General features: G+C 40.1%; 2 protein-coding genes across 3 annotated transcripts; one reads left to right on the top strand and one right to left on the bottom strand.

The window, feature by feature from the left end:
• Positions 1 to 2,378: 2,378 nt before the first annotated feature.
• On the bottom strand, positions 2,379 to 8,036 carry LRRC57 (leucine rich repeat containing 57). Of its 2 annotated transcripts, none has more exons than XM_064424540.1 (6): positions 7,890 to 8,036; positions 7,012 to 7,182; positions 5,732 to 5,867; positions 4,455 to 4,723; positions 3,825 to 4,010; positions 2,379 to 3,311 (listed from the first exon to the last, which is right to left on the bottom strand). In XM_064424540.1, exons 2-6 carry the CDS (start codon positions 7,093 to 7,095, stop codon positions 3,270 to 3,272), a joined length of 717 nt encoding a protein of 238 aa, XP_064280610.1. In that variant the 5' UTR covers positions 7,096 to 7,182; positions 7,890 to 8,036; the 3' UTR covers positions 2,379 to 3,269. The 2 variants fall into 2 exon arrangements, with proteins under 2 accessions (XP_064280610.1, XP_064280611.1); XM_064424541.1 differs by lacking the exon at positions 7,890 to 8,036 and adding an exon at positions 7,599 to 7,620.
• On the top strand, positions 8,030 to 12,094 carry HAUS2 (HAUS augmin like complex subunit 2). The gene is made up of 6 exons (XM_064422684.1): positions 8,030 to 8,365; positions 8,533 to 8,625; positions 9,285 to 9,354; positions 10,144 to 10,276; positions 11,318 to 11,426; positions 11,565 to 12,094. Exons 1-6 carry the CDS (start codon positions 8,030 to 8,032, stop codon positions 11,712 to 11,714), a joined length of 891 nt encoding a protein of 296 aa, XP_064278754.1. The 3' UTR covers positions 11,715 to 12,094.
• Positions 12,095 to 13,256: the final 1,162 nt, after the last annotated feature.

The following is a 13,256-nucleotide window of genomic DNA, read 5'->3' as shown; positions in this document are numbered from 1 at the left end:
TAACTTAAAACTTTCTAGTTAAGTATTGGTAGCAGATATCTAGCAAATAATTAGTCCAATAGATTAAATGAAGTGATTTAACCTACTGCAAAAGAAATTTCATTTGTGAAGCAATTAAATTGTATTTTCTCTCATACCACAGCCTCAGATTCCCAAAACACTCTTAAGCTGGAGGAGGTATGGGGGGGAAATAGACACTTTTGTTGACTTGCAACAGTTCTGAGTTCTGACACCAGCATACCTGGGAAGAGCTTGAAAGAAGTACTTCTAATATATTATCTAATATATTAGTAACCAGTATACCATTAGTATACCAGTAACCAGGAAAGGAAACTAGGGACAGCCTGCTTATGTAACTATTACGAGGAGGCAACACACATCCCATGGGTGTCAGGTTGGGGTTTTTTTCCTGCAATATGAATTCTTCTGTTTCTCTTTCTTTCCCTTTCTTTCCTGATTTTAGTGATTTCAAAGGCAATCATTTTGGCAACTTTTGGTCTATTTCCTTACACCCAATTTCATCTCAGTACAATTGGTTGTAGTCACTCCATTTCAAATTTTCTAGATTTTTCAATTTCAGTTTTGATTGACCATATGCCCTTTCTCAAGTGTTTGTTCAACTCTCTCCTCCAATTTCAAGATTTCATTCCCTTTCCACACTTTAAAGAGAATAATTGGTAAATTCAAGCTAGTCTACTCCTTGATGAAAGACAGCTTTTTAGCAGAGCAGTAACTGTATTATGAACAGCAGCACATGCTGCTTGTACAGCTACTTGCAGAACTCACCTCTGTGAAGGCTATATGGTGAAACAACTCACTGTTCACAGCACACGATGACCTGCAGTTGCTAATTCACCTTTGCTGTGCTGGAAGCAATGCAGCGCCTAAATGCTGGTGGAATAGATGGATGAAATGTGTGTCTACTGCAATGGAAAATTAGCAAGGCATGTAGGTCTGAAAAAAAATACATAAATTGTTTATATTGTTAACTAGAGTAATGTTCTACCTCGGTAATTCCAAAATTAAAAAGCTGCAAGTGTAATTGTGCACAGAACTAAAATTGGTTTATAGCTTCACTTGTTGCAGGGTGGGGGTGAGGAGAAGGGAAAACAGGAAGTCCCAATATAAAACTACTAATAGGTTAGAGTGCTGAAATGCCTAGAACAGCATTCTACTATGTGACTTAACTCACAGCAATGAACTGTGACTAAAACAGGAAAGCCATCAGCCAGTTATTTTTTCCTTGCAACAGAAGTAAGTCATCCTCTGTTCTGGAACAAGTTTAGTTAATTAGGACTAACTTGGTTCCAATCAGTATTTTATGTGGTGCTTTCTCCATTTTGCTCTAAAAAATCTGATAGCTGTCATAACTGCAAGGCAGCAAAGGAGCCCAACAATGAGTAACTGAAAGGTTACTAAGTGTACTAGTGATCACAAAAAACAAATGTTGATTTACTGAAATTCTTCCCACAATTTTAGGTTTTTTTTTACAGCAGTGCTAACTCCATAATTTTCAATGGTTCTGTTCTACCATCTCTTCTTACACACTGTTGTTGAATAGCAGAACCCTGATAAACACATATTAAGTGAGAGAAGCAGCATCTCCGAGCACGGATGCTGTCAGTTAAAGTGCAGAACCAAAATGCCACTGCAGCACAGTATTGCCAAGTGCATACATATTGATGATAGACCACTCCTTTGGTGAATGCAAAGGGGGAATCTGCTTAACTGCTAATTTGTTCTCTTGATGTCTCATGCATAGCAAAGCTATAGGAAAAAAAATCTAGTACTTCAAATAGGATTTACGTATCAAGTAGAAGGAGCTAAAATTTAGAACAAGTGTGGAGGCTTTATTCACAACTCCATTTGCATGTCCTAATCTGTGGAATCTATTAGTATGAAGTTGAATACATTTCTAACTATACAGGGCCTTGCATTTTGGTAAGACAAAAGTGTTCTTAAAGCACTTCCCTGGTTATGCCATGCAAAACAAAGTAGTCTCATAAACATGGTCAGCTGTCAGCTACTTCTGCTAGTAGATTTTTTTATTAAGTAATAGCTGGAATGGGAAGTCTAAAGTACAACTGGTTCCCTGTTAAATGATGAATCACATCCATCCGTTGAAAAAGGAGCTGATGTTCCCTAAAACACTCTTCTTCTAGGTATTACTATGTAAGAATTGAAATAAAATGGCAGCAGGGTCAGGGAAATAAATACTCTCTGAGCATCTCACAAAAGAATCACTTATTGCTAATCATAATTATGAGTGTAATGTTGAAGTGTAGCTGTTACCAACAACTGACAGACTCAAGTAGCTAAGTGAGGGCTTTCAGTGACATCTTAGTACTACTAAATAAAATGACAACAGTTACACCAAATAAATTTGAACTGATTTTTTGAAAATAATTTACTAAAATATACAAGTACATTTTCCTTTTCAGTATAAGTTACATAATTGCATACATTTTTAGCTCTTTCTAGGTGCTTTTGGTAATAAGGCAGCAGCAGTGGGCTGACGACTAAAACCTTCAGCATTGCTCTGTACACAAGGAGTCAGTGCAAGGATATATTTTCTAGCAATATACATTTTTACTGAATACACAGAAGATGAACCTAATTTTTATTTGATACAGCTCAAGCAAAAGTGGACTGTAGTGCAATTCTTGCTTATGGGAAAAGAAAGCCTGTAGAGTAAAATATAAATTAGGGATGCTCAAACCACAATTTGTTTACTGGAAGCTGTTAATTAAACATTTAACTTAACCACAACTATTTGTGCTTCATTAAAAAAATCAACTTAGACAGCTTATAAACTAAAACCTTATTTGTAAAAGTTCTCTGCAGAACAGTGCTTGCTGCAAGATATAGTGCTTTGGTGGTAGAACTTCCATGTGCTATCATGGAAAAATGTTTCTAGAAGAAATAATCCTCTTACAAATCAACAGCCAGCTTCCTGACAAAAGGGAACTGGCAACTTTGAAATGCTTGTTCCCTTTCTCTGTGAAAGAACAAGCCCTGACAAAGGAGAACATGTACTGTGTTAAAAGCTATTGTGGCACAAAAATCAAAACTGGCCCCTGGGTAGGTTCATCAGTTCAATACCTATATTCTCTAGTTCAAGTTTATTCAATGTGGTCTTAACAGGCTGTTTCAGACTACTAGAAGAGGAGTACTCTGATAATATCCTTCATCAGTCTTGATTCAAATCAGTGAAGCAGATGCTTCTAGTCTAAGTCTTCTTACTAGTAGTACAAGAGTCAGAACAGTGATCATGCAAACTTCTTCTTTGTAGCTGTAAATCGTTCCATGTACTACAAAGAAAACAAAAAAAAAAGCCTATTATTTTTTCAGAAGTTAATAGAAGATTCTTTACTGCTAAATGCAGCTGAGCTTCTGCTCTGTCTCAAAAACGTTCTGCATCTAAAGCACATTTTTATATGCCGAGCATGGCTCCTGGCATTTGCTGCAATTCAGATTAATAGTCCAGTGTTAGGAATGAACTAATATTAAATACTTAACAAATGCTGTATAATTCAAAGCATCCTTTATTTTTTGTCACATCAAAGTGAAGACATGCTTGTCATTATTAGCTACCCTTCAAAAAATGCTGATGAAAGAACAGTGACCCTGAATTCTACAAGGAAGTTATCTTTGAAGAACTCCTGGAGATGGTTTCAGAGGTTAGTTATGAACACAGTAGCAATGACACCACCAACAGACTATTTGGTGCTTTTATTCAGCAGCATAAATGCTTAGTATTCTGAGTAAGGACTTCACCAGGAGTTTCTTAAAAAAAGACAAAAACCCCAAAACAAAACACAAACCTTGTCATAACCTTCCAGTTCTCTGAGCTTCTTGATTTCAAAGAGGTTGCCTTCTACTGCAAGCAGTGAGATCTGGGAATCACTGAGGATACTCTGAGGCAGCATGCTGAGTTCTAGACAATTTTCTTCTAAACGCAAGACTTTGAGGCGTGGACAGTGGGAGATCTGCACTGAGATCTGGGAAATCTTGTGGAAATGAAAAGAGAAATGGGATTAAAATGGTAGCAATCAATAATTATTAAGTGATCTGTTTCCAACTTATACAGAACAACTATATTGTAAATATAAACTACATTAATAGCAAGTACTTAAAAGCAATGGATAAGTAACAAATTATCAAAAATCAAAGTATTTTTTTTACTCCATGATGACAAGCAACCTACACATCCCTTTATCACATTCCTACTCAAGAACTGTTCAAATATTTTTCTGCATTACTAAATTCAGGATTTTTTTGTTCATCAAATCAGGCAGTTGGATGTATTTGTACACAAAATCTAATTATGATTCCTCATTTCCATTGTGTCCAGGAGATGTCTTTTAACTATAAAGTTCTCATGGTCTCATCTTATGTTCCATGGCTGTACTAAGTCCTAAATCCACATTCCCACAAGATCTCAGTTACCAGACCTGATTCTGATTCAAATTGAGTTCGATAGGCTGCAGTTCTCCCACAGTGTCAGGGACATTTTGGATCTGGTTTTTTGAAAGATCTACCACATCCAAATGGCGAAGACCAGAGAGCTGTGTAGGCACAGTCCGAAGCTGGTTGCCAGAAAGGCTCAGGGTTTTGAGAGCTGAAAGTTGTCCAAATGCAGCCGGTAGCTGCCTCAAGTGATTGCCATTCAAGTGTAGTGTTTCCAGTTTTTTCAGTTTACACAGCTCCTCAGGTAAAGCAGCTAGAGAAAAATTATAAAAAAACATATGAGCTAAAGAGCAGTAAACATTCATACCCATCTAATTCAAATAAGCTCTGCAGGGAGAACAGTGCTATATTAAGCAATTTCTCACTACTGAATTCCTCCCCAATTTCCAGTGAAGGCACAGATCCCTGCACAGAAACTGAAGCCCACAGACAACACGTGCTTTTTAACCATCATTCATAAATTTATTAAAAATAATCTACAGACAAGGCCAACCTTCAAATCACAGTCTGAAATCACTGTTTGGAAGATTTTAACCTGTCAGTAGTCCTTACTAATCTTCTGCCAGCATGTTCTATGACACTTGAAATACCACAAAATTCACAGCTTCACTTTTGCCCTTTAAAGGCATTATGCAACTTATAGAAGTAAGTTAGGAGATTATTCATACTGTGTCATACCAGCATACAAACACTACCAGGTAAAGTCTGCTGGCATCCATTCATCCCTCTTTACACGTAAACATGTGTATAACCTCTAACACTCCTGAACTGCACTATAGAGTCAATCAGGTAAATTATCTTTGCTTTTTCAAAAAGGCTGATAATACATAATTAATGCATAAAACCCCTAGTTTACTCATTGTGGTTTTTCCATAATGATGGATGTTTGTTTAACAGAAACAGCTGAATGGCCAGCAACACTGTCTACATGTCATCTTCATTACCTGTTCTCTAGGCAAGTACTAAACCATCTGGCACTGTTAAATCCTCATGTCAGGTTAAGTCACAGCATAAAACCTCTATGGGTTAAGTACTCATGTGTCATTGTAAAATTGATAATACACTAAGCAGCAATACTCTAGTTTTGTAGAATTTATGATTTAGAGATTTTTATCCTGTACATGAATTCCAAAGATTTCAGTTTAGGTGAGTAAACTCCCCATTTACATCTTGTGAGAGTTAGATAATAAAATTTAGTTTTTGATAGAGAAAAATAGTTATTATTTTAAAAATCATTGGAGATATTAATTAGCAGGCATACTCAGTTTGTTGTTGTTTAGAGCAAGGCTCTTCAAAAAGGAAAATTTTCCAATGAGAGGTGGCAAGAGCTCTATTTTGTTGTTCGACAAGTCTATTGTCCTTAAGTTGCTTGTTAGCTTCTGCAGATCTTCAGGAAACTATTGGGGGGAAAAAGATACAGCATTTAAAGAGTTGATACAAATTTGAATGTTCAAGTTGTACAGTTAAAATTTAATTGTCTCACTGTTACATACTGTCATATGTATCACAATGTCTAATCACCACAGTGTGGTTAGCAAACTTGTTTAACACATATTTTTAAAAATATTTTTTCATCTGGGGAGGGGAAAGGGGGTATAAAGAAAACATCTAGAAGCAGTAACTTTTCAGCCAAATAAGTAAAATTTAAAACATTACATTTTCATCCTCTTATGTGTTTCTCTTAAACATGCCTATCATTTAAAATACTCTATGGCCAGTTAATAACTCTATGTTTTAGCAGAGTATGATGTGAAAATTTTTCTCCTGCTTTCCTTTTTAAATAATTACATATACAATTTTCCTTTTTCTCATTTACATCCTGCACCATTTTGGTACTGAGTCTTGGCACTCAGGTGAATAAAAGGAAAATCTGACAATCGCCATCAAAGAGTCCTGGTGAATACGCCAGTGATTTTGATCCTCCATGGGCTTGACAGAGAAAAAGTGAAGAGAGGAGGTAGGACAGTGGAAGAAGGTATGTTAGAAAAGGCTTGGAAAGTTACTGTAATATAGAGTTATTTTTGGCTATCCCGCGAATTATTGCTTGACTTATAGTTCCAGGATATTCTGATTTTTTCTGCAGTTGAGTCTAAGTTAAGATAATTTCCAATATAATAAACTTTCAGGATGCTTGCTGCCAGCCCAATGAACAGCCTGTATAGACTATTCATATGGCTACAACTAAATACAGCATAAGTACTTAAATGTGACAAATTGTGGAGTATCTTTCTAAGTTACAATATGGTTATAAAATTCGTATTTTCCCCCTCAAGTTTACAGCCGTTTTCTAAAACCACAACATCACAGCTAGTACTTCTTGAACATATTTGCACTGTAAAGCATAGGCTCATACAAGTGTCCCGACAAAGAAATCCTCAATCGGAAGACGAGGCAAGCAAAAATGGGAAAAAACCCTTGAAATATTTTTCATGACTGTTTATAAGAAATACATGTATGCAAGTGCATTACAACAAGTGGGAATTTCTCTCCAGAAATAGCAGTCATATGCACAAACATATGTTTCCCCTCCCAGTACATTACCTCAGTAAGTCCCTTTCCTGTTAGCTGAAACACACCAGTTTTCTGTGCTGTCTCCAGGTGGGCTTTTAGTGCACTATTTCCCATTCTAACAGTTCTCTGTCAAGCACGCGGAGTTCAGGTGATGGTGTCAGCCAGTTTTACTCTGTGTTAGAGAACTGCAATCCAAAGTCTCTGCGATAAAGCAAATTAAAAAGTCATTTTAGGTGCACTGTCCCCAACACTACAAGCATTCTGACACAATGAACGATTTCACCACTGTGTTTTCATCTCCCTCATCATTAAAACCTGGAAGTATAAATGTTTACCTAGATTAAGGGGTTTTCCTTACAGCAGTTTGATTACTGAAACTACACAACAAGCACAGTTAAAACTAAGTGAGAAAACTGCACATTTCTGTATTTTCCCTCTTTCGAGGCCCCGCAGCATAAGGAGATTCTCCACGGAGACGGGCTGTGATTTCTGTGGCATCTACCGGCGCTGGCCTGCCCACACAGCTTCTGTTTTATTTGGGGCTTTTTTTGAGACCTGTACTCTATTTAGAGAACGGACTGCTCTGCCGTGGCTACTAGCAGAGACACAACACCCACCTCCGTAACCCCAGCGCGGTTTAATCCCAGGGCGCACGGGTCACAGGCCCGGGATTAGCGCCGGGTTCGCAGCCGGGCGCTGGGGAATGAAGCCCGGGGGACAGCCCGTAGCAGCCGCGACAGGAGACGCGCTCCCCGCCCCGCGGGGCCCTGGCAAGGGGCGAGGCCAGCCCTGACCCGCAGCAGGCCGCGTCCCCCCGCCCCAACCCCGCCCGGCTGCTCCGGCCCCGACCCCCGCAGCGCCGGGAGCCGCCGAGCCCAGCCCGGCCCGGCCCGGCCCAACCAACCAACCTGTCCGGGCGCCGCTGGCAGACGCTCCGCGGCAGCGGAGCCCCGGCCCGTCCCCCGCGCTCCGCCCTTCCAGAACCGCCGCTCCCGCAGCGCCCGCCCGGAACCGGACGCGTGTCAGCGCCGTTCCTGCCACGCCCGCCATGGCGGCCGCCAGGCGCTCCGGGGCCCTGCGGAGCGCCCGGACCCCGCTCGCGGCGGCGGCCCGGCCCAGCCCCGGGCCCCGCGGGGCGGCGGCGGCCCGGCCCAGCCCCGGGCCCCGCGGGGCGGGCGAGCCCGAGCTGGACTCCGATTCCGAGCTGGACTCCGATTCCGAGCTGGATGGCGATAGAGAGGTGGAGCTGGAGTGGAGCTTGAGCCTCAGCGCGGAGAGCGATGAGGAGCAGGGCGGCAGCGCGCCCCGGCGCGGGTGGCCCGAGGCGCGCTCGGCGGCGGCCGCGCTGCTGGAGCGGTGCGTGGCGGCGGGCACCGTGAGCCAGGTACCGCCCGGACAGCGGCACAGCGCGTAGCGCTGCTCTCCTGAGCCGGGCCGCACTGCGGAGCGCGGGAGAACGACGTACTTTTAACTGCTGCAAGCCATTCTAGAGCGTTTGCCCGGTACGTTCTTGCAGCTGATTGCATTTTTCCTGTTGTCTTACTTTCAAAGGAGAGCTTGGATTTAACTTGCAGAAGAACGCCATGCTTTGCAAAATTCTCAGAGATGGAAGAAATGGTGAACATGGAAGCTGAAATCAATGAGGTACAGCCTTTACTCTTGTCAGTGTACACTCAACACTTCAATACCTGGAGGTAATACAGGGCCCCGATGAAATATCAGACTGCCACATGCCGTGTTGCTTCATGTTTTAAGGGGTTTGTTAACAGTTCAGCTGTTTAACAATTGGCATTTTTTCCCCCAGTGGACTGAGTTGTCATAAAGAAAACAAAACTGAAACAAAATTTTAAGGTGTAAGTAGAAGGATGCCCCATCCCTGAAAAGTGTTCAGGGCCAGGTTAGCGGGGCTCTGAGCCAAATTGGTCTGGTGGGTGATATCCCTGCCCACTGGCAGGAGCTTGGAACTAGATGATTTTTTAGGGCCCTTTCAACCCAAGCCATTCCATCATAAATTCTGGGGTTTATGAATGAATTGCAGGATCTGTCTTTTCCAGCACAAAGCTCCAATTTAGGTTGGTCTTTTTAAACAGTCTTTTTCTTATTGACCAAAAAAAGTCCCACCTAGTAGTAGAAATTCTCCAGAGAGGAGGGCAACATGTTCTTGTGCTAATGCTTGCCCTCTTTCACCCACATGCTCTCCCTATGCTACCTCATTCTCCCTTTTCACTTCACCCCAGGAGAGTCAACAATGTCTGGATAAGTATGTTTAAAATGCATTTCATTTGATGTTATTGCTGTTGTAGATAAAACTGAAAACTGAAATGATGCAGTTGGAGAATGAGACAGCAGACATTACTCACCCTTTTTACTTAGGTAAGTGCAGTTGTACCATAGAAAAACCAAGAGTCTTAACTTAGCAGCAGATTAATGTTTCATCTGAGTACATGACACTTCTAGAAGTTATTGCAGCAGTAATCTCTGAATAACTTGTTAGAGATGGTAGGTGTTTTATGAACACCTAAAGCATGCTTCCTTACTAGTTGAGCTTGCACTCTGCAGTCTCACAGAAGGTCCATGTGTAATTCATTCTCCAAAACAGTTGGGAGGTGTGGTCAGCTCCCCAGGGTCAGTGCCTCATCAGTTCTGAGATCATCAGTAAGCGTTGACCTGCATGTGCTAGCTACTCTGCTTCTTTTCCAGAAACTCAGTGTATTTCTGTTGCATCTCTATCCCCCCCAAACTTACTACATTTTTAATTTAGCAATTGGGGAGCACGTGCATTGGTTTCTTTATTATTGCACACTCTGTCCACTATGATTTTCTGTGTGCTTAAAAACATTCTAGCTTGCTACTGTTGTGCTAGACCAGTGAAATCTGTTGGGATACTTCAGTGCTATGGTGTAGTTGACTAATCTCACAGAGAATTTACTTAAGACTATATATAATGTAAAACAATCATATCTATCTCTAAAAAGGAGGTGTTGTGACTTTGTGTGCTTATACTAAATCATATGTGCTCCAACAAAAGCCATTCTGATTAATGTCTCTTGAATGTAAGCTGTCCACTGCAGTAGGTCAGTATTTTCCTTTCTGTCTTCAGGATCATTTTTTTCTCTTGTTTTAGCAGGACAACAGGTTCAACATTGCAATTTTATTTTACAGGGAAAAAGTGTGAGATTTTGCAGGATATGAACAGACACCTGGAAGCCATACTGAAAGAGAAGAGGGCTCTCAGAAAGAGGTTGATCAAACACAGACATCAAGAAAGCCTGCCTATTGAGGCTACTTATCACAAGTAGGTACACAGAAAATAATTTTTCTTGTTTGCCAGAGGCCCAATTAATTTGAACTAACAGAGAGTAAAAATCATATGTTTTCAATAATTTTCCACTGATAAAAATAGACATAAGAAATGGTAGCAAAGCTCAGCTAAAAGCAGGTAGTTTACTCATTAATAAATTCATAGAAAAGGTAGTGATGCATATTTTATGAATATTTACTTAGGTTATTGGTCTTATCTTTAGAAGTCTACAGAACAGGTTGTGGTGTATTGTTTTAAACAGATGTGCTACATGCTGGATTTGTTATGCTTCTCCCAAGCAGGAGTTGTTACTTTAGCACTGGGTGTCTTGGTTCTACTGTTGCTTGCTTGGAGCTAAATGTGACTGATTCCCAGACATGCATAGTGCATGTTCTAAAAGCATAGTCCTTCTTCATACAGTCTAAAAATCTAGCCCAGGTGTAGCCATGATATTTTAATGAAAAATCCTCTGCTAGGATTTTTCCTGTCCTGAGGAGTTGAGAGCCTCAGGAAAGAAATGTAAACAATAACTATCTGCTGCTGTGGAAGGCCACAGGTGCATCTTCCATTGGTCCATGTGGATTGTTTTCAATCAGTGACCAATCACAGCCCCCTGTGCCAAGGCTGTGAGCAGTCACAGGATTTTGTTACTGATTCCTGTTCTATTATTGTCTTTGTAGCCTTCTGATCTTCTTCTCTCTGTTCTTTAGTATAGTTGTAATGTAGTATTTTAATATAATATATAACATAATAAATCAGCCTTCTGATAAAAATGGAGTCAAGCCTCGTGTCCTCACACAAGGGGTCTCAGCTTAAACAAGACCCAGGTACTGAAGGAGTTCACTTCTGTAATTCCTGCCCTGCTTGTTGCTAAGAGTCATACAAGAAGTGTAATTGCAGAAAAAATATTTAGATGTTTAGGAACTTGCATAAAGCTGTAAAAGGGGACTAAGAAAAGCGGGGCAACGAAAAAGAATTTATAAGTATTAGATCCTTGTTGTTTAGCACAACTTTTGAGCTCATTTTTGGTTACAGGTCTCTAGTAGAGTTGTTGGCTGAGGCTGTGACTTTCATTGAGAAGCTTGAAAGCCATTTGCAGTCTGTGAGAAGCATCCCTCAGATACCACAGATGATGAGCAATATGGTGAGTAGTAAAAGAATTGAGCCAGCTGTCTTCTCCAGCATGAAAAATGCAGTGCTGTTTGATTGTTTTAGGTTACTTCTATGTGCTGATAGACTGACAGGATGTCTAGAGACTAAATCCACACCTTTTCTGTTTCAGGACACCACTTTGTCAAAAACAGAGGTGCTCATGATAGAATTGGAGAAGCTGAGAGAGCAAATACTGAAATGGGAAGAACTGCAAAAGGAAGTGTATTCTAACAATGTGTGCAATACTGCTGACTTGGACTTTGGCTTATCTTCAACCTAACAAATCCTTTTCCTCAAGTTGGATGGTTACTCAAAGAACTATATTCTTAGGGTCTTCTGTGAAAAGTGCAACATAGATCTCTTAATCCAACAGAGACTTCATAGGTAGGTTTATATCTGTTATTAAGTAACAGTTCTTCAACTATTTACTAAAAAAAGGACAGTGCTCATGGGAAGACAGGGTACTGAGAAACCTGTTAAGAGTTCCTTTCTGAAGTAATTGGATAGGAGTCCCTTGGAGCCTGTATCTTCAAAGGAGAATTGTTTCAATTTTATTTTGCACTTGTTATAGTATCTTGATTCATTTTTGTAAGCGTCTTGATAAAACACTGTATTTTGTATGTTGCCATGAAACTTTAATAAAAGCAATAGATTTCAAAAGGTCGGTTTTTTGCTTTTAATTTTGTTACAAAATCCTGTCATTAAAATTACAGAGCAAAGTCTTAGGTCCAAGCTTATGCTTCTATAGGAGTTCTAATCAAGAAATTAAATTAGTTTTAAATCCATTTATTATGACTGATGTGGTTTTGTGGGAAAGCAGGAAATGGACTTGCTAATATATGGGAGGTCTACTGATTTGCAAATGATGCTTCAATGGTAATAATAAATATATTCTTCAGATTCTCTTTTATCTGTTGTTTGCCTGATTTTCAGTGTCCCACTTAGAATAAAACTCTTGTTCCATGAGTAAGATTGACAGTTTATCAAAACCATTGATTGTCCCAGTTTGTAGCCCTCATGAAGAGATGGGTTGGTACAATGTCACTGGCAGGACATCTATAATCCAAGATAGTTGGTTGTCTTTGGAGGGTGCCCAGTTTTGTATTCAGGATATGGAGTAGACTGAAGTGCTGCAGATGTGTTCCTTTCTACTGTTGTATCATTTGTTATGTGAACATCCACCTGTTGATTTCTGTTGCTGAAATAAGAGTATTTTGCTTTCTCAAAGTAACCACTGGGTGGCTCAGTACCACAAAGTTCACAGGTTTATCTGATTATTGCATATAAATTTAAAGCAGAATTAAGGAAGAAATCTTTGGCTCTTTATTGAGCACACTATTATGACTTACTTATTTGGTCTATTTTCTGTTTGAACTTTTCTGAGAATCTCATTTTAATCTTTGTAACCATTTTGCAGAGTGTGAATGCAAGACAATTTAACAATTCTCTAGCATACTCTGTAAGCTATAGCTGACGTTCCGCTGCTGCTGCTGAGAAAAGTTAAGAGGATAGGAGCAATTTTAATTAGGTCAAAGCAGAATGTGACTAGACAAAATCTAAGAATATAAACTGGTGTTTGAGTCCCACAGGCATTAATGGGGTCCTTGTGTCAACACTTGCTATACATCATTAGAGGATTTGAGTCCAAAGTCCCATGTCACTGGTTTTTTCAGATGTGGAAATCAAGGTCTTCTTCCACATAACTGCAGAGAGCCTGACTTTTTAAATGAAAATGCTTTGCACATTCTGTGACATGGGAGAAACCAGAACAATAGGTGATCGTAGGTGGGACTCGATGAGCTGAGTCTTTTCCAACCTAGTT

The sequence above is a fragment of the Passer domesticus genome, chromosome 6, assembly GCF_036417665.1.
Source record: "Passer domesticus isolate bPasDom1 chromosome 6, bPasDom1.hap1, whole genome shotgun sequence".
NCBI classification, from domain to species: domain Eukaryota; kingdom Metazoa; phylum Chordata; class Aves; order Passeriformes; family Passeridae; genus Passer; species Passer domesticus.
Note: the sequence above shows the minus strand (reverse complement) of the source record. Positions and strands in the feature narration are given on the sequence as shown.

Coding starts and splice junctions, on each gene's coding strand:
- LRRC57 (XM_064424540.1), bottom strand. CDS start 7,095: ATGGGAAATAGTGCACTAAAAGCCCACCTGGAGACAGCACAGAAAACT. Junction 5,868..7,011: donor CAGGAAAGGGACTTACTGAG/GTAATGTACTGG, acceptor TCCCCCCAATAG/TTTCCTGAAGATCTGCAGAA. Junction 4,011..4,454: donor TCAATTTGAATCAGAATCAG/GTCTGGTAACTG, acceptor CATTTCCACAAG/ATTTCCCAGATCTCAGTGCA.
- HAUS2 (XM_064422684.1), top strand. CDS start 8,030: ATGGCGGCCGCCAGGCGCTCCGGGGCCCTGCGGAGCGCCCGGACCCCG. Junction 8,366..8,532: donor CGGCGGGCACCGTGAGCCAG/GTACCGCCCGGA, acceptor TTACTTTCAAAG/GAGAGCTTGGATTTAACTTG. Junction 8,626..9,284: donor TGGAAGCTGAAATCAATGAG/GTACAGCCTTTA, acceptor TTGCTGTTGTAG/ATAAAACTGAAAACTGAAAT.